The sequence below is a fragment of the Bombina bombina genome, chromosome 4, assembly GCF_027579735.1.
Source record: "Bombina bombina isolate aBomBom1 chromosome 4, aBomBom1.pri, whole genome shotgun sequence".
NCBI lineage: Eukaryota > Metazoa > Chordata > Amphibia > Anura > Bombinatoridae > Bombina > Bombina bombina.
Genome location: NC_069502.1, coordinates 179,704,987 through 179,727,652, shown reverse-complemented (window position 1 = coordinate 179,727,652; position 22,666 = coordinate 179,704,987). Strand labels below are relative to the sequence as shown.

At 39.9% G+C, this 22,666-nt stretch overlaps 1 protein-coding gene across 1 annotated transcript in view; it reads left to right on the top strand.

Moving 5' to 3' along the window:
* Nucleotides 1-847: 847 nt before the first annotated feature.
* Nucleotides 848-22,666, top strand: part of RNF144A (ring finger protein 144A) — an 86,891-nt gene continuing 65,072 nt past the window's right edge. Inside the window, exon 1 of the mRNA XM_053709715.1 lies at nucleotides 848-990. Coding sequence (XP_053565690.1) covers nucleotides 856-990 — 135 coding nt within the window. The 5' untranslated portion in view covers nucleotides 848-855. The remainder of the gene's footprint in view (nucleotides 991-22,666) is intronic.

The window sequence follows — 22,666 nt, the reverse complement described above, 5'->3', positions numbered from 1 at the left end:
TTCACAGTTATACATTGCTAGTTCATGTGTGTCATATAGATAACATTGTGCTCACTCCTGTGGAGTTATTTATGAGAGGGCACTGATTGGCTAAAATGCAAGTCTGTAAAAAGAACAGAAATAAGGGGACATATAACTAATAAAGTTTGTTTTTAATTTCAGTGTGTTCCCATGTATAAGGAACTTACCATTTGACTAACAAGTGTGTGTACACCATTACACAGCATCACATAATTCTTGTGTTTTCTATTTAGAAACATATACATTACAACTATTAGTGGTATCAATGTTGAGTTGTGCTATTTTGTATACACCTTTGTAGTTGGTTTTACCACTATTTGTCCAGTTTACTCTATTAGTATACAGCACCCACTCCCTTAACTGAATTAATAATTCATTAATTGGGTCACCAGTGTGTAGTCCCATTCTCTTTCCCACTCATTCGCCTTTCTACTAAGTAAAATAAGAGGACAGTCTGCAGAGGATTAGATACAAGGTAATCATAGAGGTAAAAAGTATATTCATATAACCATGTTGGATATGCAAACTGGGGAATGGGTAATAAAGGGATTATATATCTTTTTAAACAAAAAAAATCTGGAGTAGACTGTACCTTTTAATATATTATATTAATATTGTTTCTCATGCAAGTTATATGTATCTGTATATATGGACTTATTACAGTGTTTCTGATGTTCCATACATATGAAGGACTCTGTTATATAAGTTACATGCTAATAAACAAGACCATTTCTTATTCCTTATCTGGTGTGATATAACTAAAGAGGAAACAACTACAAGTTGCATCTCAAATTAAATTTGTACCTTCTTTATTTATTTCCAGAATTAGCTGCAATGACTACAGCAAGGTATAGGCCTACATGGGATTTGGCATTAGATCCACTAGTTTCCTGTAAGCTCTGTCTTGGGGAATATCCAGTAGAACAAATGACTACAATTGCTCAGTGCCAGTGCATTTTCTGCACACTGGTAGGTATATATTTTTCCTGTTATTTCCATGCAAGATAGAATACCATGAAATAAGTGTATATAATGTTGCATGTTGTTAGAGCTACAACATATCATGTACACACACTTATTCCTTAAATTAACAAACTATGGCCTAGATTTGGAGTTTGGCGTTAGCCGTGAAAACCAGCGTTAGAGGCTCCTAACGCTGGTTTTAGGCTACCTCCGGTATTTGGAGTCACTCAAAATAGGGTCTAACGCTCACTTTTCAGCCGCGACTTTTCCATACCGCAGATCCCCTTACGTAAATTGCGTATCCTATCTTTTCAATGGGATCTTTCTAACTCCGGTATTTAGAGTCGTATCTGAAGTGAGCGTTAGACATCTAACGACAAAACTCCAGCCGCAGGAAAAAAGTCAGTAGTTAAGAGCTTTCTGGGCTAACGCAGGTTTATAAAGCTCTTAACTACTGTGCTCTAAAGTACACGAACACCCATAAACTACCTATGTACCCCTAAACCGAGGTCCCCCCACATCGCCGCCACTCGATTAAATTTTTTTAACCCCTAATCTGCCGACCGCCACCTACGTTATCCTTATGTACCCCTAATCTGCTGCCCCTAACACCGCCAACCCCTATATTATATTTAGTAACCCCTAACCTGCCCCCCACAACGTCGCTGCCAGCTACCTACACTTATTAACCCCTAATCTGCCGATCGCAAAGCGCCGCCACCTACGTTATCCTTATGTACCCCTAATCTGCTGCCCCTAACACCGCCGACCCCTATATTATATTTATTAACCCCTAATCTGCCCCCCACAACGTCGCCTCCACCTGCCTACACTTATTAACCCCTAATCTGCCGAGCGGACCTGAGCGCTACTATAATAAAGTTATTAACCCCTAATCCTCCTCACTAACCCTATAATAAATAGTATTAACCCCTAATCTGCCCTCCCTAACATCGCCGACACCTAACTTCAATTATTAACCCCTAATCTGCCGACCGGAGCTCACCGCTATTCTAATAAATGTATTAACCCCTAAAGCTAAGTCTAACCCTAACACTAACACCCCCTAAATTAAATATAATTTATATTTAACGAAATTAATTAACTCTTATTAAATAAATTATTCCTATTTAAAGCTAAATACTTACCTGTAAAATAAATCCTAATATAGCTACAATATAAATTATAATTACATTGTAGCTATTTTAGGATTAATATTTATTTTACAGGCAACTTTGTAATTATTTTAACCAGGTACAATAGCTATTAAATAGTTAAGAACTATTTAATAGTTACCTAGTTAAAATAATTACAAAATTACCTGTCAAATAAATCCTAACCTAAGTTACAATTAAACCTAAAACTATACTATCATTAAATTAATTAAATAAAATACCTACAATTACCTACAATTAAACCTAACACTACACTATCAATACATTAATTAAATACAATACCTACAAATAACTACAATGAAATAAACTAACTAAAGTACAAAAAATAAAAAAGAACTAAGTTACAAAAAATAAAAAAATATCTACAAACATAAGAAAAATATTACAACAATTTTAAACTAATTACACCTACTCTAAGCCCCCTAATAAAACAACAAAGCCCCCCCAAAATAAAAAATGCCCTACCCTATTCTAAATTACTAAAGTTAAAAGCTCTTTTACCTTACCAGCCCTGAACAGGGCCCTTTGCGGGGCATGCCCCAAGAAGTTCAGCTCTTTTGCCTGTAAAAAAAACATACAATACCCCCCCCAACATTACAACCCACCACCCACATACCCCTAATCTAACCCAAACCCCCCTTAAATAAACCTAACACTAAGCCCCTGAAGATCTTCCTACCTAGCCCTGATCGGTCCTGAAGAGCTCCTCCGATGTCCTGATCCAAGCCCAAGCGGGGGGCTGAAGATGTCCATGATCCGGTAGAAGTCTTCATCCAAGCGGGGCAGAAGAGGTCTTCCATCCGATTGAAGTCTTCATCCAGGCGGCATCTTCTATCGACATCCATCTGGAACGGAGCGGCAGCATCCTGAAGACCTCCGACGCAGAACATCCATCCTGGCCGACGACTGAACGACGAATGACGGTTCCTTTAAATGACGTCATCCAAGATGGCGTCCCTCGAATTCCGATTGGCTGATAGGATTCTATCAGCCAATCGGAATTAAGGTAGGAATATTCTGATTGGCTGATGGAATCAGCCAATCAGATTTAGCTCGCATTCTATTGGCTGATCGGAACAGCCAATAGAATGCAAGCTCAATCTGATTGGCTGATTGGATCAGCCAATCGGATTGAACTTGATTCTGATTGGCTGATTCCATCAGCCAATCAGAATATTCCTACCTTAATTCCGATTGGCTGATAGAATCCTATCAGCCAATCGGAATTCGAGGGACGCCATCTTGGATGACGTCATTTAAAGGAACCGTCATTTGTCGTTCAGTCGTCGGCCAGGATGGATGTTCCGCGTCGGAGGTCTTCAGGATGCTGCCGCTCTGTTTCAGATGGATGTCGATAGAAGATGCCGCCTGGATGAAGACTTCAATCGGATGGAAGACCTCTTCTGCCCCGCTTGGATGAAGACTTCTACCGGATCATGGACATCTTCAGCCCCCCGCTTGGGTTTGATCAGGACATCGGAGGAGCTCTTCAGGACCGATCGTGAACCTGGTATGGTGAAGACAAGGTAGGAAGATCCTCAGGGGCTTAGTGTTAGGTTTATTTAAGGGGGGTTTGGGTTAGATTAGGGGTATGTGGGTGGTGGGTTGTAATGTTTGGGGGGGTATTGTATGTTTTTTTTACAGGCAAAAGAGCTGAACTTCTTGGGGCATGCCCCGCAAAGGGCCCTGTTCAGGGCTGGTAAGGTAAAAGAGCTTTTAACTTTAGTAATTTAGAATAGGGTAGAGCATTTTTTATTTTGGGGGGCTTTGTTGTTTTATTAGGGGGCTTAGAGTAGGTGTAATTAGTTTAAAATTGTTGTAATATTTTTCTTATGTTTGTAGATATTTTTTTATTTTTTGTAACTTAGTTCTTTTTTATTTTTTGTACTTTAGTTAGTTTATTTCATTGTAGTTATTTGTAGGTATTGTATTTAATTAATGTATTGATAGTGTAGTGTTAGGTTTAATTGTAGGTAATTGTAGGTATTTTATTTAATTAATTTAATGATAGTATAGTGTTAGGTTTAATTGTAACTTAGGTTAGGATTTATTTGACAGGTAATTTTGTAATTATTTTAACTAGGTAACTATTAAATAGTTCTTAACTATTTAATAGCTATTGTACCTGGTTAAAATAATTAAAAAGTTGCCTGTAAAATAAATATTAATCCTAAAATAGCTACAATGTAATTATAATTTATATTGTAGCTATATTAGGATTTATTTTACAGGTAAGTATTTATCTTTAAATAGGAATAATTTATTTAATAAGAGTTAATTAATTTCGTTAGATGTAAATTATATTTAACTTAGGGGGTGTTAGTGTTAGGGTTAGACTTAGCTTTAGGGGTTAATACATTTATTACAATAGCGGTGAGCTCCGGTCGGCAGATTAGGGGTTAATAATTGAAGTTAGGTGTCGGCGATGTTAGGGAGGGCAGATTAGGGGTTAATACTATTTATTATAGGGTTAGTGAGGCGGATTAGGGGTTAATAACTTTATTATAGTAGCGCTCAGGTCCGCTCGGCAGATTAGGGGTTAATAAGTGTAGGCAGGTGGAGGCGACGTTGTGGGGGGCAGATTAGGGGTTAATAAATATAATATAGGGGTCGGCGATGTTAGGGCAGCAGATTAGGGGTACATAGGGATAATGTAAGTAGCGGCGGTTTACGGAGCGGCAGATTAGGGGTTAATAATAATATGCAGGGGTCAGCGATAGCGGGGGCGGCAGATTAGGGGTTAATAAGTGTAAGGTTAGGGGTGTTTAGACTCGGGGTACATGTTAGGGTGTTAGGTGCAGACGTAGGAAGTGTTTCCCCATAGCAAACAATGGGGCTGCGTTAGGAGCTGAACGCGGCTTTTTTGCAGGTGTTAGGTTTTTTTTCAGCTCAAACAGCCCCATTGTTTTCTATGGGAGAATCGTCCAGCACGTTTTTGAGGCTGGCCGCTTGCGTAAGCAACTCTGGTATCGAGAGTTGAAGCTGCGTTAAAAATGTTCTACGCTCCTTTTTTGGAGCCTAACGCAGCCATTCTGTGGACTCTCAATACCAGAGTTATTTTTATGGTGCGGCCAGAAAAAAGCCGGCGTTAGCTACGCGGGTCGTTACCGACAAAACTCCAAATCTAGGCCTATATGTCCAAAGGTTCCAACCATTCAATAGGATATTTTGTAACTGTGAAGTATAAAGGGCAATCATTTAAAACAAATGCCTATTAAATAGCAATATTTAAAATTAATAAACGGTTAAAACGGTTTCTTTTGATTTTTTTTTTAACTTGCATGTTTGTGCACAACTTGTTTATGAGAAAGATTGCTGTCTGACTGATAAGGACCGTTCCCAAAGCCCTATTGGTATAGGGAAAGACCACAGAAGCATTACAAAATATGTAATAAAACGTCAACAAAAGCAAATTATATACGTTACATATGTCGCTTTACATATTTTACATTATACGTCAGTAATAGTGAAGCATGAACTGAGTCTGTTTACTGCAAATACCACAACATTTTTTTAGTAAAGAGTTTGCATTGTTTTCTGTATAAATAAAATAAATAATATAATGTGCTAAACCATTACACCATAAAGTTTTACTTATCTATTATTGCATGCATGTTCATTTTTAGGTTTGTCATTGCCAAGTCATAAACCAACAGCTAGCATACATCTGTAATTCCACTTCTCATTTCAAGTAAAATTGTAACATACTATAATCTAGATTGGGAACATAAAAGAATGTAACATCATACAGTGTGTATAATATATATTATTAGAGATATATAAATCATGTTTTCTTTTTGTTTATAAGGTTTTAAATCATTAGTTTGCCTTTCAAAAAAAGTGTACTCATCCTAGCTAAAGTACAATCTAGCCCTTAAATACAAGCACACTTTTCACTAAACAAGACATTTTTAATGCTGCCCCAAACCTGTATTTCAAACATTTTAGACCTCATCATGAAGATCTATAGCTCTCTACTCTGACAAGATTATCTAATAAGTCTTGTCAGGACTATAAAGTCCTTCATATATTTTTAGAAAGGCAAATTTTAGCTTGATAGCTTTTTATTTCACTATGCAGTGTACTGGGTGTAAAGCTGGGACATAAATTATAATATTACATGTGGGGCGGAGCTAGCTGCCTAGCTGAGTGATCGCAGCAGAAATGAGCTCCTGTTAATGATAACTATTATAAGGTTAATCTGTGATATTACAAGCCCATAACCTAAACCTATCTATACTTAAAGCTTACACATTAAGCCCTGAAGCCATAAGGTGGCTATATTTTTACTTCTTATCGCTATCTGTGGGTGTTTGAGAAGAGCCGCAGTGAGACCTGACGTCTTGCAGCCAGAAGAGACTGCACACAGCCACATCGCTAATACCTCTGCCGTCGACTGCCATCTGTGTCATCAAGCTCCGGAGGGTCGGGGCTCCGCTCCGGAGCTGACACCGCTACTAGCAACCTACTCCTTTAGCACCGCTACAGGCCGCTGACCCGACAGACATCAAGCTACGTAGGGGACTTGGCTGTAAGTCCTGCGGTAGCGTTCCAGCACCTCACCGGAATGTGTTTAGGGGTAAGGAGATCTCCACTTATTGCATAAGTTGTGCGGGACTGTGAGGGTAAGTGCACCCAGACTGTGTGACCTAGTATAGTGCGGCGCGAAAAGCCGCCATCTTACATTCCTCCACGCCAGCCTTAGTTGGAACTGCGCCAGACCTGACTCCCTCCGGCTGATTTAAAGTGCTCCTCACAGTTCCATCACTCACTGCAAGCCACATTAAAGCCCTAAAGGTCAGACTAATGTTATAAAATACCCCCCCACCCCACAGCTCTCCTACACCCTGCTACTGCTCAGGCCTCTTCAATTTAAGAACGGTCTGTTACACTGAAAGGGGGGAAAAGTTATATCAGGCCTGTCTCTGCTCTCATTCTGAACAGCAGATCTCACCTAACTCCCTTTTGATCTCTGGGATACTTAAGCTGCACAGCCTCTCACTTGTTTAAATCCACATGCCTTCAAAACATTGCTTTTAGAAAGAGAGGATTTTGGCCTGATATCTGATCTACCAGATCTAGTTACTAATAGGTGAAGGAGCTCCCATCCTAGTCCCCTGGTGGTCTAACTCCATCTTCCTTTTGCTTCACGGATCTCCTGAACTGATCTAGTAAAGTGACTAGTACTTGTCTCCCTGGATGAGACAATAAAACAGCAGCTCCTCAATACTGGTCATTAGCAGTCTCAACTAGCCTCTCTCCTCTCATTTCCCATTGAGGGTGTCTCAGTGGGTCACATCCCTGTTTCCTACTCCAGCATCGTCACTAGGTGACACATCCCCCTGGGAGAGAGGCCCCATCAAGTCAGGACACTGCATTTTGCTTATTTTCCCACTAACCATGCTGGTCAACAAGATGGCCTAGGGGTGTAGGTGAGGGGGCGGGAGGAGGTGACAAAGAATAAAGTACAATCCATCATCCTTATTGTGCGTGTATAGGGAGCAACTCCCTTGCCAGTTCAAAGTACAGTAGTATCTTCACCATAATGTCTCAATCCCATAGGAAAAAACCTAAACAGATGGGACAGCTCAGGAGGACTGTAGTTGATCATTTTAAAGCTTCAGCCCGTGAAGAAAGATGCTCTTCTCCTGAAGATTCCTGCTCCCTGGACGGGCAAGATCCTGAAACCACTCATCTAAACAACTCTTTCCAGACTCCACCTCTGGACAATGTAGCGGCCACTATAGTGGATACTCTATCTAAACGCATGAATAATCTGCAGGATACCCTCACTAAAGCTATCAAGGGGTCAGCGGCTGAACTTCGTAGAGATATGGCAGTAATAGGCGAAAGAACGGAGGCTTTGGAGCGAAAGCAGGAAGATCTGGCCCTAGACCATGACAATATGCTCTCCTACTCACAGTCACTTGCCATCCAAATATCAGATTTGGAACTCAAGCTCTCAGACCTAGAAGACAGGTCACGAAGAAATAACCTGAGATTTCGAGGAGTGCCAGAAGAGGTGGCTGCTGGCGAGCTTGAAAATTTTATCAGAGAATTTTGTATGCTTTTCCTGGCTGACCTGGACTCTTCAGGTTTTCTCATAGATAGAGTTCACCGTACCCCAAGGCCGCGTAACATCTCAGCTGATAAACCTAGAGACGTTTTGGCCAGATTCCACTATTTCACTCATAAAGAAAAAATTCTTCGTGAACTAGCAAACAAACCCAAGTTACCTGAAAAATTCCAACCCATACTAGTCTTCCCAGATCTGTCACAATTTACACTACAGAGGAGAAGATCCTTCACCCCTTTTACACAGATTCTCAGACAACATAATCCAACCAAACTCATTGTCACCAGAAATGGCTCTACCCATACGGTTTCTTCAGTGAATGATGGGATGGACTTGCTTAAACAATGGGACCTGCAGAGACTCCCGAATAATTCTACCAAGGCGAACTTCCCTTCTACTTCTTTACAGGCCTCAGCTTCGGAGTGGACTCCCCTTCCTCAAAGACCCTCCCTAGGGTCGAAGATGGGAGAACCTAAGTCTGCACCCAGATCTCAATCCATGGAAGAACTTGCCTGAGATAATTTTACAGCCACTTAGACAGTTACATCCACAGACTCAGTGACATACTAGCTGTCAGCTTTTCCCTAGAGTTGATGATCTTCCCATTTGACAGCCTTAGACGTAGATGTCATTTTCTCTTTCATGTTTAATGTTGATAAATTGTTATGCGCTTCCTCCCAGACCCCAGTAGGTTACTCCTCTGCAGCCGGGGTGGGCCGCAGTTTGAGGGGCTTACCCCACCCACAGGTAGGCCGAAGATTCCTAGTTCGGTCCCTTAATAAGTATGCTGGTCAAGGTAAGATCATACTTTGCTATCTAGTCTGTGTTATACGCACTTAGATAAGGGTATACCAGGGTTTCACGGACACAACCTAAGTCACACACTAGCTAGTAGCAAGCCTACTGATACATTATTTGACATATACACTACATGCATAACATGATCTTCACCTGCCCAGACACCCCTTAAAACACCTTTTACACGGTAATCCCTGGTGATTTCCTATTAATTAACGTTTTAGTGTCCAGCATATATCCAGGAGATAGGCTTACCTACACTTGCAGAGGGTTCTGGGAGGTGGCCAAGGTATATTCTAAAAGTTATACTATACTATGTTAATTCTGTATGTCATTTGTTGAGCCTGTTGATGTTTCTCCTTGGTTTTTCTTTCCTTTTTTTTTTTTTTTTTTCATACAATACTACTGTTACTTGTTGCTATATGCAAGTATGTACTTTAATTTACTGAATTGTACTCAGGTAGGGACACCCCCCCTTATACAAACACTGTGGCCATGTAAGCCCACTTAGTCTTCTTTGGATACTTGAGGGGATCCCTGCTTGTTCCTACTACATTAAAGTCCCTGGACTTTTTAGTTTTTCTCACCAAATTCCTCCCGATTTTCCCCTTAACTTCCCCTTATAAGCTTATAATCTGACACTCAGACATAAGATCTAGCTCGGATCTTTACTCCATTCCCCCCCCCCAAGACTTAATTTCTCATTCTCCAATGAGTCCAAGGAATTGACGTTCCCTTTAGTTCCAGTTATCGATTCCTTGGAAGGCGGTGAATAGTGCCGCCACAAATACTTAGTATAGGCTATAACTAGGCTAAATCTAGAGTAATAGTCCATACTAAACCTACTGTGCTTATTCCATCACACGCTTAAGTTTTTTTTTTTTTTTTTATATATATATATAGAAAATAGGGACCCTTACTTATACTACGGGTTGACTCCTCCCTGGATTGGGTGACCCCGTAGTGGGTTAGGGTATACTACTTAGCTACAACATGCGATTGAGTTTTCCTAATCTTTCACGAGTCTGGTTCCATAATCGAGTCAGTGGAGTGGCCTCCCTTTTCCTCTTTTTTCTTACTCTTCTATCTTTCTTCCCTTGCCGGGCATTCTGGCCCCTAGTGCCCCCGTTTATACCAAACGAGATGCAACCGTCTGTGTCCACTCTCACCTTTGCTTCTCTGAATTGCAAGGGTCTCAATTCCCCAACAAAACGCAGTCTCATGGGAAATTTTATGAAATCCAATAATGTACAGGTAGCTTTCCTTCAAGAGACACATTGGCTGTGTGAGCCTGCACAAACATTTAAATTTCAGAATTTCCCTACCTATGTTTCAGCCTCCCATTCAGATAAAACTAGAGGGGTAGCAATCCTCATCCATCGGATAGTCAGTTTCGAACAAATCTACCTGGAAATAGACCCAGAAGGTAGATACATTGTACTGATCTGTAAACTAGATGGGCAAATATATATGTTAGTAAACGTCTATGCCCCTAACCAAAGTCAGCCAAGGTTTCTTAAAACCATACTGCATAATGTTTCTAAAATTAAGTCAGGTAGGATCATTCTGGGAGGTGATCTCAATATGGTTTGGGACACCTCTTGGGATAAAAAGATCAATCAGGATAGAACTGTTGACTCATATTCGTTATCAACAGCTAAGAAGTTCCGTGAACTTATACTTGAGTATGATCTATACAACATCTGGAGATCATGCCACCCAACCACCAGAGACTATACTTACTATTCTAGACCACATAATTCGTTTTCCAGACTGGATTATTTTTTTTCAGATTCTTGGACACTCAATGCAATTAAAACTGCTTCAATTAGACCATGCTCATGGTCTGACCATGATGCCCTCATCATTCGCCTTGACTCGGGGCTCGGCTCATCGCCGAGACCGCGATGGAGGCTCCCTGCTGGTCTTTGGTCTGACCCGAGCTTCCAGCCCTTGATTAGAGATTCCATTTTGGAATTCCTAACTCATAACAGCAATTCTACCCCGTCCCCCTAGACAGTATGGGCAACCCTTAAGGCTTATATACGAGGAGTCTGTATCCATAAACAAGCATCCCGGCAAAAGCAGGCGGGCGTCGCCTTAGGATTGCTAGCAGCTACCCTTCTCTCAAAAGAAAGACTGTGTAAAGATAACCCTGATCGAAAATTAGCTGATGAAATAGCAACTCTTCGTAACCAAATTAAGGAGATGGAGGTAAACAGAGTTCAGGAGGCAGTGGTTAGATTTAGACAACTACTGTACTATCAAGGAAATAAAGCGTCCTCTATCCTAGCTAGGAAGTTGAGGGGCAGAGTTGCATCTTCCCGGATACTTTCCTTGGGCCAAGGAAACAACCGGGTCACCTCTCCTAGAGACATTGGAGAGGGTTTCGCAAAATTCTACTCAAATCTCTATAACCTCCAGACGAGGGAGGGACTGAGACCTCTGCCCAAAGACGAGATCCAAGCCTTCCTTACAGGCCTCCATCTGCCATCACTGACCCAGTCAGAGATAGATAAACTCATGACTCCTTTTTCGATGGCCGAACTGAAAATGGTAATCACTCAGCTTCAGAATGGGAAAGCTCTGGGTCCGGATGGCTTTCCAGCCATCTTTTATAAGACTTTTCGCCCAGAACTTTCGACGCTCCTCCTCCAGTCTTTTGCGGAAGCTAGGGAAAAGGGTTCCTTCAGGCCGGAACTCCTGGAAGCAACGATCCTTACAATTCCAAAGCCTAATAAGGATCCTACTCAATGTGCAAGTTACAGGCCCATCTCCCTCATCAACTTAGATGTGAAACTCTACTCAAAGCTGTGGGCGAACCGCCTACGCCATTTGGTACCCAGCCTCCTCCATCCGGATCAGGTTGGGTTTACCTGGGGGAGAGAGGGCCCAGACAACACCAGGCGCATTTTAAATATTTTTTCTGAAGCAGATCGTTTGAGAGTGCCCATGCTGGCCCTGTCATTGGACGCCGAGAAGGCGTTTGACAGGGTCAGATGGGAATATCTATGGGAGACTTTTTCGTCTTTTGGGTTCCCCAGAGAAATTATAGTAGCTATACAGGCACTATACAGTTCCCCAAGTGCCAGAGTGAGTGGATTGGGATTTTGCTCTCAAAGTTTCCCTATAACAAATGGCACGAGGCAAGGATGTCCTCTCTCGCCCATTGTATTTGCACTAGCTATCGAACCGCTAGCTCAGGCAATTAGAAACTCCCCTAAAATTAGAGGAGTCCCGCTGAGTCTGCGTGAGTCAGAGAAAGGAGGAGGAGGGGAAAAGATTGCGCTGTTCGCAGACGATATCACTCTCTTCTTGACCAGCCCTCTGGGTTCCCTCCCGGCGCTTTTTGAAATAATATCGCTATTTAGCTCCCTCAGTTTCTACAAACTTAACTTGACTAAGACTGAAGCACTAGCTATACATATCCCTAACTTTGAAATGGAGATTCTTCGAGACTCTTACCAGTTTCAATGGGCAACGGAGACCATCACCCACCTGGGGGTCCAATTAGGCCCAAAGATTGATACAGTCAGGTCCAAAAATTACGACAAACTCCTATTAGAGACTAGAACTCTACTCAACTCATGGTCCTTTGGTGAGATCTCCTGGCTTGGACGCATTGCTGCAGTCAAAATGACCCTCCTTCCAAAGATCCTTTATTATTTTCGATGCCTCCCTATTAACATTCCTCGGGTCCTATTAGACAAATTTGATGCTCTAATCTCCAGATATATCTGGCAGGGAAAAAAACCTAGGATCGCCAAGAAAACACTACACTGTGGAGGAGTTTCACTCCCCAACATTGGCGCTTACTATGAGGCAGCTAGATTATCTCACATATCTAGCTGGGGGATAAAAGTTAACTCTTCCAGCTGGATGAAAGTCGAACAGTTCTCCCTACCGGCGGGGATTCGTTTGGAAGATCTCCCCTGGATTCCCGACTACATGATTAAGTCGGTTGATATCCGGAATCTCATAGTGAAACAAGCATTAGGATGTTGGAAGACTATCAGGCATCATGTAGACGTGTCTCCACATCCTTCTCCCACTCATTCAATAGCTGGTTTGCTTAGAGCCCTCCCAGACTCCCATCCTACTAGGTGGCTCCAGTGGAATCTCCTAAGAGTCTCTCATTTATACCAGCAAAATACCTTACAGTTAGCGGAACCAGTCCCGCAAGGCAGCGATATGAACCTTCCCCAGTGGTTTCCATTTGAACGTTTCCGCCTCCACAGATTTCTTTTGAGCTGGGGATTCCCCCCCAAGGACCTCAGAGCTCCTACTGCGTGGGAGCAGAGGTGGGAGTCAGGTCAGTCCTTGATAAGACCGCTGTCCTCCCATTATATGCTAATTCTGAAAGATGAATGTTCAGGGACTATTTGGCAGTTGAGGGCATGGGAAAAGGATTTAAAACTCTGAATATCTGAAAAGACTTGGTCACAAACAATTCTGCTCACTAAGAAAACTCTCCACTGTGCTAATTCACTAGAGCTTTACCTGAAGGTATGCCTGAGATGGCATTATATTCCTCTGAGGCTGGCTCGGATGGCCCCAACTCAGACATCCCTCTGCTGGAGAAACTGTGGGCAGGTGGGCACGGACCTCCATATGTGGTGGGCTTGCCCACTACTGGAGAGAATGTGGAGGGACGTTTTTGATCTCTGTAAATCAGTAGGAATTACTCTCACGGAGAATCCTAAGGTGGCCCTCCTAAATATCTTTGCAAGACAAACGCTGAAAATTCATAGACAATTGGCTATATTTATATTTGCAGCTGCCAAATCCTCCATTGCGAGGAAGTGGAAACAAATAGACCCTCCCACTATATCTGATATTGAAAAAATTGTGGAAACCTATGCCAGGATGGAAAGAGGATTCTACCAGCACTTGAATAAAATGGACACATACTGGAAAATTTGGGACTTATGGACCCATAGACGAGAGGACTCTGGAGGCACTTAGACTTAACAGAGGTCCCCAGGATACCTGGAGAAATTGAATTTTACATTCAGGTTCCCCCATCATTCTTGGTCTCTCCCCCCCACTTGTCTCCCCTGTCTGCTCCTCCAGATAGACTCTGATTGGTCCTTAACTCTTCCTTGCTTACCCCTGCCCCTCCTCGGGTTCCCTCTGTTTAACTGTTCCTTACTACTACTCCACTGACCGGTTGGATCTGGGGATTAGGTATGGTAGTGAATTGGAACTATTCCATCCCCCTTTGACTCTACTCTACTTACAATTGTACCCCCTATGTGGGCTCACCATCTCTAGATAAGGAGCATATATATATACATACCTGGTACGAGGTTCCCCTATTGCCAATATCTTGAGTGATTTATGTGTGTATTTTTTTATCTAAATCTTTTCTTACGGTTCTAGCTGGCCCAATAGTGACCAGAAAATTAGTTACTCTAGCAATTCAACTATATTATTTTAAAAATTGAGGTTCTGTTACTGTCTACATGCTTTTTTACACCATAATTGGTTGTTGCCTTTGAGAAAGAAGATTTGTGCATTAATCTAACTAACCACGCTGTCTATACCAATCCTATTTAGGTGTATTTGAGACAGTCATAGTCTTTAAGACTGTAATAATGTTTCCATGCTGTTATGGGTTCTCTCAATATCCTACGTTGTATTTGCCTTATTTGCTGACTCTATGTACAAGTAGGCTTTCTGTATTTCAAGATTGTAATCTTGTTACTGTATTTTGAATATTTCCTCAATAAAAACTTATAATAATAATTTTTTTTATAATATTACTCTTAAAAAAGCACCCAAATTTTCCTCGTCATGCCAGCGAGATTTTAATCATGAAGCCCCTTTGTGAAGTGAAACTGTATGCCACAGTGCGTGGGACATTCCATGATTGGATGTCACCTTCACTCCTAAACAGTAATTTGCAGAAATGAAAGATGCTCTAGTATGAACATACCCAATTACAATCTCTATTGGCCCACTGGTGCCTTGTCACATGTTGTTAGAAAATAAATGTAATCCAAACCAAGATGTAGTATTCATGATCTTATTTTATTTTTTCATGGTATAACATTGCAATTTTAATCCCTTAACGACCACAACGTACCCTGCACGTTTCTGGTCATTAAAGTGAAGGTCAACTTCACGCAACTGCTCCATGGCATTGGATAACTATTGCAAAATGAGGGTGGGTGTAATTCATCAAATTTTTTTATATTTCATTATTTTTTAAAATCTTTACCTTTTAAGTGCTCCGACGATAAGCGCATCTCTCCCGCATCTCTCCCACATCTTTGTCAAATTGATTGACAGATGAAGATTCTTAAAAATAACTAATCCTTGTTTCCCCCCCTGGCCGTGATGTTTATGCAAAGGGGCTGAACGCCCCTGGGGGGGACAAGGATTCGTTCTATTAAGAACTTTCACCTGTCAATCAATTTGACAAAATGCCGGGGGCGGGAGAGATGCGCTTATCGTCGGAGAGCTCAAAAGGTAAAAATATAAAAAATTTGATGAATTAAACCCACCCTCATTTTGCAATGTTTATCCGATGCTGTGGGGCAGTTGCGTGAATTTGACCTTCACTTTAAGGGTTTTGTTGGTTATAATAGTGCGGGCCCCGGAAATGCACTTCCAAAAAATAAAGAACTGTATTTGAAAAATTAGATTTGTATTCTTAGGTCACATTTTATGTACAATAATAAAGAATCACACACGCTTGCCTTTTTTGACAGCAATCTTATTCCATTAGTTAGATAATTAATATGGATTCCCATTATATGATATGTTTTTAATGTTTTTGTTTTCTTTGCAGAAAACATAAAAATAATGTACAGTACCTTATATACATTATAAAAATCAGTATCTTTTAGATTGCATTATCTCTGGCTTATATTCCATTTATATATGTATTTTTATATTTTAATCTTTTTAAATAAAACAAAATAATATATATATATATACACACACACACATTGGCAGTCAAAAGTTTAGGGTCACTTAGACATTTCCTTATTTTCCTTTAAAAAGCATACATGAAATGAGTTTGACTTTGCAATATAGTAATCGACAAGGTTAGAAACAATGAATTTTATGTGAAATAATAATTGTGTCCTTCAAACTTTGCTTTTGTCAAATAATCCTCCATGAGCAGCAATTACAGCCTTGTGTAGACCTTTGGCATTCTAGTTGTCAATTTGTTGAGATAACCTGAAGAGATTTTACTCCGCGCTTCCTGAAGCATCTCCCACAAGTTGGATTGACTTGATAGGCACTTCTTACGTACCATATGGTCAAGCTGCTGATCTTAATAGGTTTGAGATATGGTTACTGTGCTGGCCACTCCATTAAAAACAGAATACCAGCTGACTGCTTCTTCCCTTAATAGTTCTTACATAGTTTTGATCTGTGCTTTGGGTCATTGTCCTGTTGTAGGAGGAAATTGGCTCCAATCAAATGCCGTCTACAGGGTATGGCATAGTGTTGCAAAATTGAGTGATAGCCTTCCTTCTTCAAGGTTCGTTTTATCCTGTAAAAAACTCTCACTTTACCACCACCAAAAAAAATCCAGACCATCACATTGCCTACACCATGCTTGACAGATAGTATAAAGCACTAATCTAGCATATTTTTATTTAGTCTGCATCTCATAAATGTTCTTCTTTTTTTAGATTTGTTTGTCTATAACACTTTTTTCTAATCTTTTTATGCCTAGTGTCTGTATTCTTTTGCCCATCTTAATCTTTTCTTTTTATTGGCCAGTCTGAGATATGGCTTTTTCTTTGCAACTCTGCCTAGAAGGCCAGTATCCCAGAGTCGCCTCTTCACTGTTGACGTAGATACTGGAGTTCTGCAGATACTAATTAATGAAGCTGCCAGTTGAGGACCTATGAGGCGTCTGTTTCTCAAACTAGACATTCTAATGTATTTGTCTTCTTGCTCAATTATGCACTAGGGGCCTCACTCTCCTCTTTCTATTCTGATTAGAGCCAGTTTGCACTGCTCTGTGAAGAGAGTAGTACACAGCAGTTTCTTGGCAATTTAACCCATGGAATAGCCATAATTTCTGAGAACAAAAATAGACTGAGTTTCTGAGTCTCAGAAGAAAGTTCTGGCCATTTTGAGTCTATCATCGAACACACAATTACTGATGCTCCAGATACAGAAATAGTCCAATGAAGGCCATTTTTATTGCCTCTTTAATTAGTTTTCAGCTGTGATAATGATCAATTAGCTTTTTATAAATGATAAACTTGGAGTAGCAAACACAATGTGCCATTGGAACACAGGACAGATGGTTGCTGATAATAAGCCTCTGTGCGCCTATGTAGCTATTTCATTACAAATTAGCTGTTTCCAGCTGCAATAGTCATTTACAACATTAACAATGTCTACACTATATTTCTGATCAATTTGATGTTATTTTAATGGACAAAAAAAATTGCTTTTCTTTTGAAAAGAAGGAAATGTCTAGTGACTCCAAACTTTTGAATTTCAATGTATATATATCCAATTCCAGAAAGGATATGCACTCTCTAATACCAAGTCCAACTGCCAGGGTGCTCCCATGAAGATACATACACAGTTATAGGAAAAGAGCACTCAATGGTCTGTTTAATGTCAAAAATTGAAAACCACCATGACGTTTTGGTGCTATATCAGCACCTTTTTGAAATGTAATAACCACCAAACCTAAAAACAAGATCAATCACACAACTTACCCTTTATATATGTAGCATTTGCTACAAAGGAAGGGATATATTATTATTACTATGGAGACATATACGTCATACAACTATATACGAGTGCTGACAAATGTTAATATATATATATATATATATATATATATATTTATATATATATGTGTATATATATATATATATATATATATATATATATATATATATATATATATATATATATACTTGTAAAATGTTCTGTTAAGGTTGAGGCACAAATTTGTAACTTTGGACATCCTGTTGTAAAATCTAGATTCAAGGGTATATCATTATTTATTGTCTGGGTAATACAGGATATCCATGTTTATTTTATTGAATGTTAAGCTTGTGACAGGGTGGGTTTATATTGTAGAATTTACACAGTGGCATTGCATTTTGAGTTCATGGTCAGCTATTTTCACTGCTCACTTTTTCATATAGCAAGACAGAGTTAAACTTTTATGATTCAGATAGTGCATACAATTAAAACAAAACCTTTCCAGTTCACTTACATGTTCAAATGTACTTCCTTCTCTTTGTATTCTTTTTAAAAAGCATATGCAGGTAGGTTCAGAAGTGTTAACATATTGAGCACTATATGGCATTAGTGGTTGCAGCTAAATATTGTTTTGAACATTGTTGCAAACAATGCTGACGTATAATGTGTAAGAGATGTGCACACTCCTAAGTCTACCTCTGTATGCTTTTCAGCAAAGAATACCAATAGAACAAAGTAATGTGATAAGAGAACAAAATTAAATCATGAAAGTATAATTTGACTTTCATCTCCAAATATTATTCTTATGGTTATAAAAATGCAAATCCTGTTACTACTTCGCAGGTGTGTTCAATTATTTTTGTCATATTATAACATTTCTGTTGTGCTTAGTCCCTGGGTTTTTTAGTTTTAAGGCTAGTTTTTCTGGGCCACTGCAAGATAATGAGCTGCCGTAAACTGCTGTTTACATCACTGCAGCTGAGATTTTGTTAACTGTCTATCGATGATTTAAGTGTTCATTTCAAATTACCTATTTTTTCTTATCTAATAAATCATTACATTAAATTTAAGCAAGTGTAGAGAGAGAAAAGTCAAATTATTCATGATTCAGGTAGAACACACAATTTAAATCAACTTTCTAATTTACTTTGATTATAAAATTTGCTCTTTTCTCTTCTTTTCTCTTCTTTTCTTTTTTTTTTTTTGATGAGTAAACCTAGGTAGGCTGGCATGAGCTTATAACTGTGCATGTGTCTTAAAGGGACACTGAAGTCAAAATTAAACTTTTATGATTCAGATTGAGCAAGGAATTTTAAACAACTTTCCAGTTTACTTCCATTAACAAAATGTGCACAGTATTTTTATATTTACACGTTTTGAGTCACCAGCTCCTACTGAGCATGTGCAAGATTTCACAGAATATACGTATATGCGTGTGTGATTGGCTGATTGGATGGTTATCACATGATACAGGAGGTAATGCACATCTTTAAAATTTGTCAGAAAAAAATCTGATATGAAGTTCAGACATGGGGACCCATTTATCAAGCTCCAGACGGAGCCCGTGTTTCTGGCGAGCATGCAGGCTCGCCAGAAACACCAGTTAGGAAGCAGCGGTATAAAGACTGCTGCTCTATAACCTGTCTGCCTGCTCTGAAGAGGCGGACAGACATCGCCGCAATTCAACCCGATTGAGTACGATCGGGTTGATTGACACTCCCCTGCTAGCGGCCGATTGGCCACGAATCTGCAGGGGGCGACGTTGCACCAGCAGTTCACAAGAGGTCTGTCGGACCTGATCCGCACTGTCTTACGACAGACCTTTGTTAAATAGGCCCCTAAGTGCTATTGCATTGTCTTTTTATCATGCATTTGTTGATTATGCAAATCTGCTGTATTTACTGGTCCTTAAAGCACTCTATGGCAGCAGTGCTTGCAAATATGTATTAATTGCTCTGAACATTATTGCAAATACTGCTGCCAGATGGCTAAAGATAGGTGCACGCTCCTGAACTCACCTAGGGTTACACTTAAACTAAGGATACCAAGAGAACTAAGCAAAATTGATAATAAAAGTATATTGGAAAGTTTTTAAAAAATGTCATGCACTTTCCAGTCATTTTAAGTTTCATTTTGATTTACTGTCCCTGCGAAAACAGCAGATTTATCAAAGATGCTATATTAAAAAATGTTTCACAGTTGCCATAATATTTGTCTAAAACACGTCACTTTCATATGTGTAACGCATCACTTGTAGCTTTGTCCAATTCTATTAATGGAACATATTCATTTGGCTTGATTCACTAAGCTCTGAGCTGATCATCACTGCAATTATAAGATGCAATTTCCCGTAGAACTCCCTATTGGCTACTCAGTCCAGTCAAAACTGCTGAACTTTCAGTGGAAGTGTAATTTCCCGAATTACATTATAATTTCTAAATTACAGCAAAAACAGCAAAATTACTTAGCTCTCTCATCCATCTCACCATCTCTAATGGAATGAAAAATGTTACTTCATGTCCAGTAAATGAAGGCCTGCGTAGTTCCAAGAGGGAAGCTAAAAAGAAAAGTTATTTTAAGCTTTCTCCTAAAGAGCATTAAAAAACTCAGGTTCAGCTATTTTCTTAGTCCAATGAAAGAGGCAACTATCTATACGTTTTATCAGCTTCGTCTATGCTTCCAACATGTAGAGCTGTTATTAGGTGTGTTAATAAATTGAAATGGTGGTGCTTACAATGGATTATGATGCTATAGAAAAGGAAATATGCAGTTGGGACCAACATACTTGAATAGATTGGTATGGGGCCAGTGGCGACTCTAGAAACAATATATAGGGGGGCCACATAGGATACCACAGTTAAAACTGGGGGGGGGGGCACTAATCATTTTCACCACACATACACATATACACACACGGCACACACTCATACAGTGCGGATCAGGTCCGCAAGACCTCGCTGAATGCGGAGAGCAATACGCTCTCCGTATTCAGCATTGCACCAGCAGACTCGCAGCCAATGGGCCGCCAGCAGGGAGGTGTCAGTCAACCTGATCATACTCGATCGGGTTGAATTGTGGCGATTCCTGTCTGCCTGCTCAGAGCAGGCGGACAGGGTTAGACCCCTGCTTCATAACTGCCGTTTCTGGCGAGTCTGAAGACTCGCCAGAAACACGGGCCCACAAGCTCCATACGGAGCTTGATAAATGGGCCTCAGAGTCTGGTAAATATTTTACCAATATCCTTGTTAATATCTTTTTGCCTTGTTATTTTTCTCTGCACCTCAGTTGTGTGTTTCGGTTTGAATCTGACACCTAAACAAACAATTGAGGGGCAGAGAAAAAAAACAAGGAAAAAAGGGCGGCAAAAACAGAATACATACAGAAAGTAGAAGATATTAGTTAGCAACACTGTGCAGCCGGTCGCTGAAGAGTCTCCCAGATATAGATTTAAAGGAACATATTTGGTTAATATCCTTTTCTTTCTCTTCTGCATCTCAATTTTATGTTTCAGTCTCTGAGAATTAAAGGAAACAATTTTTTTTTTTTTTTTTTTCCCTTCGCCCTCTCTCTCTCCTACAGTCCATCTCTCCTTCTTGGTCTACCCCCCTATTATTATGAATATGGTATATTCGATGAATCATTACCCTACTTCTGACACCCCAGCACAATGACAGATAAACTAAAATGTCTCTCTTGGAATGTTGGCGGAATAACATCTCCCAGTAAAAGGAAAATAATTATCAAACAACTTGCTAGACACAAACCAGATATTGTATGGTTGCAGGAGACACACTTAAAGAGAGTGGAGATGGAGAAGTTTAAATGTAAATGGATAGGTAAGGTCATCTCTTCAGATTGTTCCAGGAGAAGGAAGGGGGTCGCTTTTCTTATTAACAAAAATTTACAACATAGCATTCAGAATATTCAAATTGATACACATGACAGGTGGTTAATTCTACATATCGAGATTGCTGGGGTTCGATATGTTCTGTGCAATATATATGGGCCTAATAATATAGACCAGGCTTTCTGGGATGACATTATCATCAAACTATCACCCAACTTAGATCAGAAAATTATAGTGGCGGGCGACTTCAATCTGACCCCTATGTCTGTCCTTGATAGATTTACACCTAAACAGTATATCCCCCCTCTTAAAAAAACGCGCTTATTTTGTCAGATCTGTAAAAATCTTAAACTACATGATATTTGGCGTATTCAACACCCCGATACTAAATTATACACCTGTGAATCTAAATCCCATAGATCTTTTTCTCGGATTGATTTTTTTTTAATTTCTAGTCCCCTTCTTAAAGTCAGAAGTAAAGCTCAGATAAATGACATTGTAATCACTGATCATGCTATAATCTCCCTCGAAATGGAACTTCGACCTCCTCTAGCAGAAGCAACTAACAATTTCTATTTCCCAAAACACCTAATAAACAATATCTCGTTCCAGCATTGGATACGTCATAAATGGCAAGAATATAGTTCTGACAATTATTTGCACGCAGATAAACCAGAAATTTTTTGGGAAGCCGCAAAGGCATTCCTACGGGGACAGATTAAAGCCTATATGGTTACAGCCAAAAAGAAATACATTGCACGTGAACTACAGCTATCAAACACAGTCACGAACGCTTACAGAAACTACGTAATTACACCACTAAAGAAATTTTGGGACAAATATAAGATGGCTAGGCAAGATAGGGACCTCTTCCTAAAATCTAAGTTGACCATGGAAGAAATGAGAATGAATGCCCTTTACACAGGACATTATGGTAAATCTGCAAAATATCTTGCCAGACTTGACAAAGTTAGGAAAAAGAATAACATGATTGAGCAGTTAGTAGTGGGTGCTAAGAACTATACAGCATTGGCGGATATCAAAAATGTGTTCTTTGATTATTATCATAAGATATATACTGCCAAAACA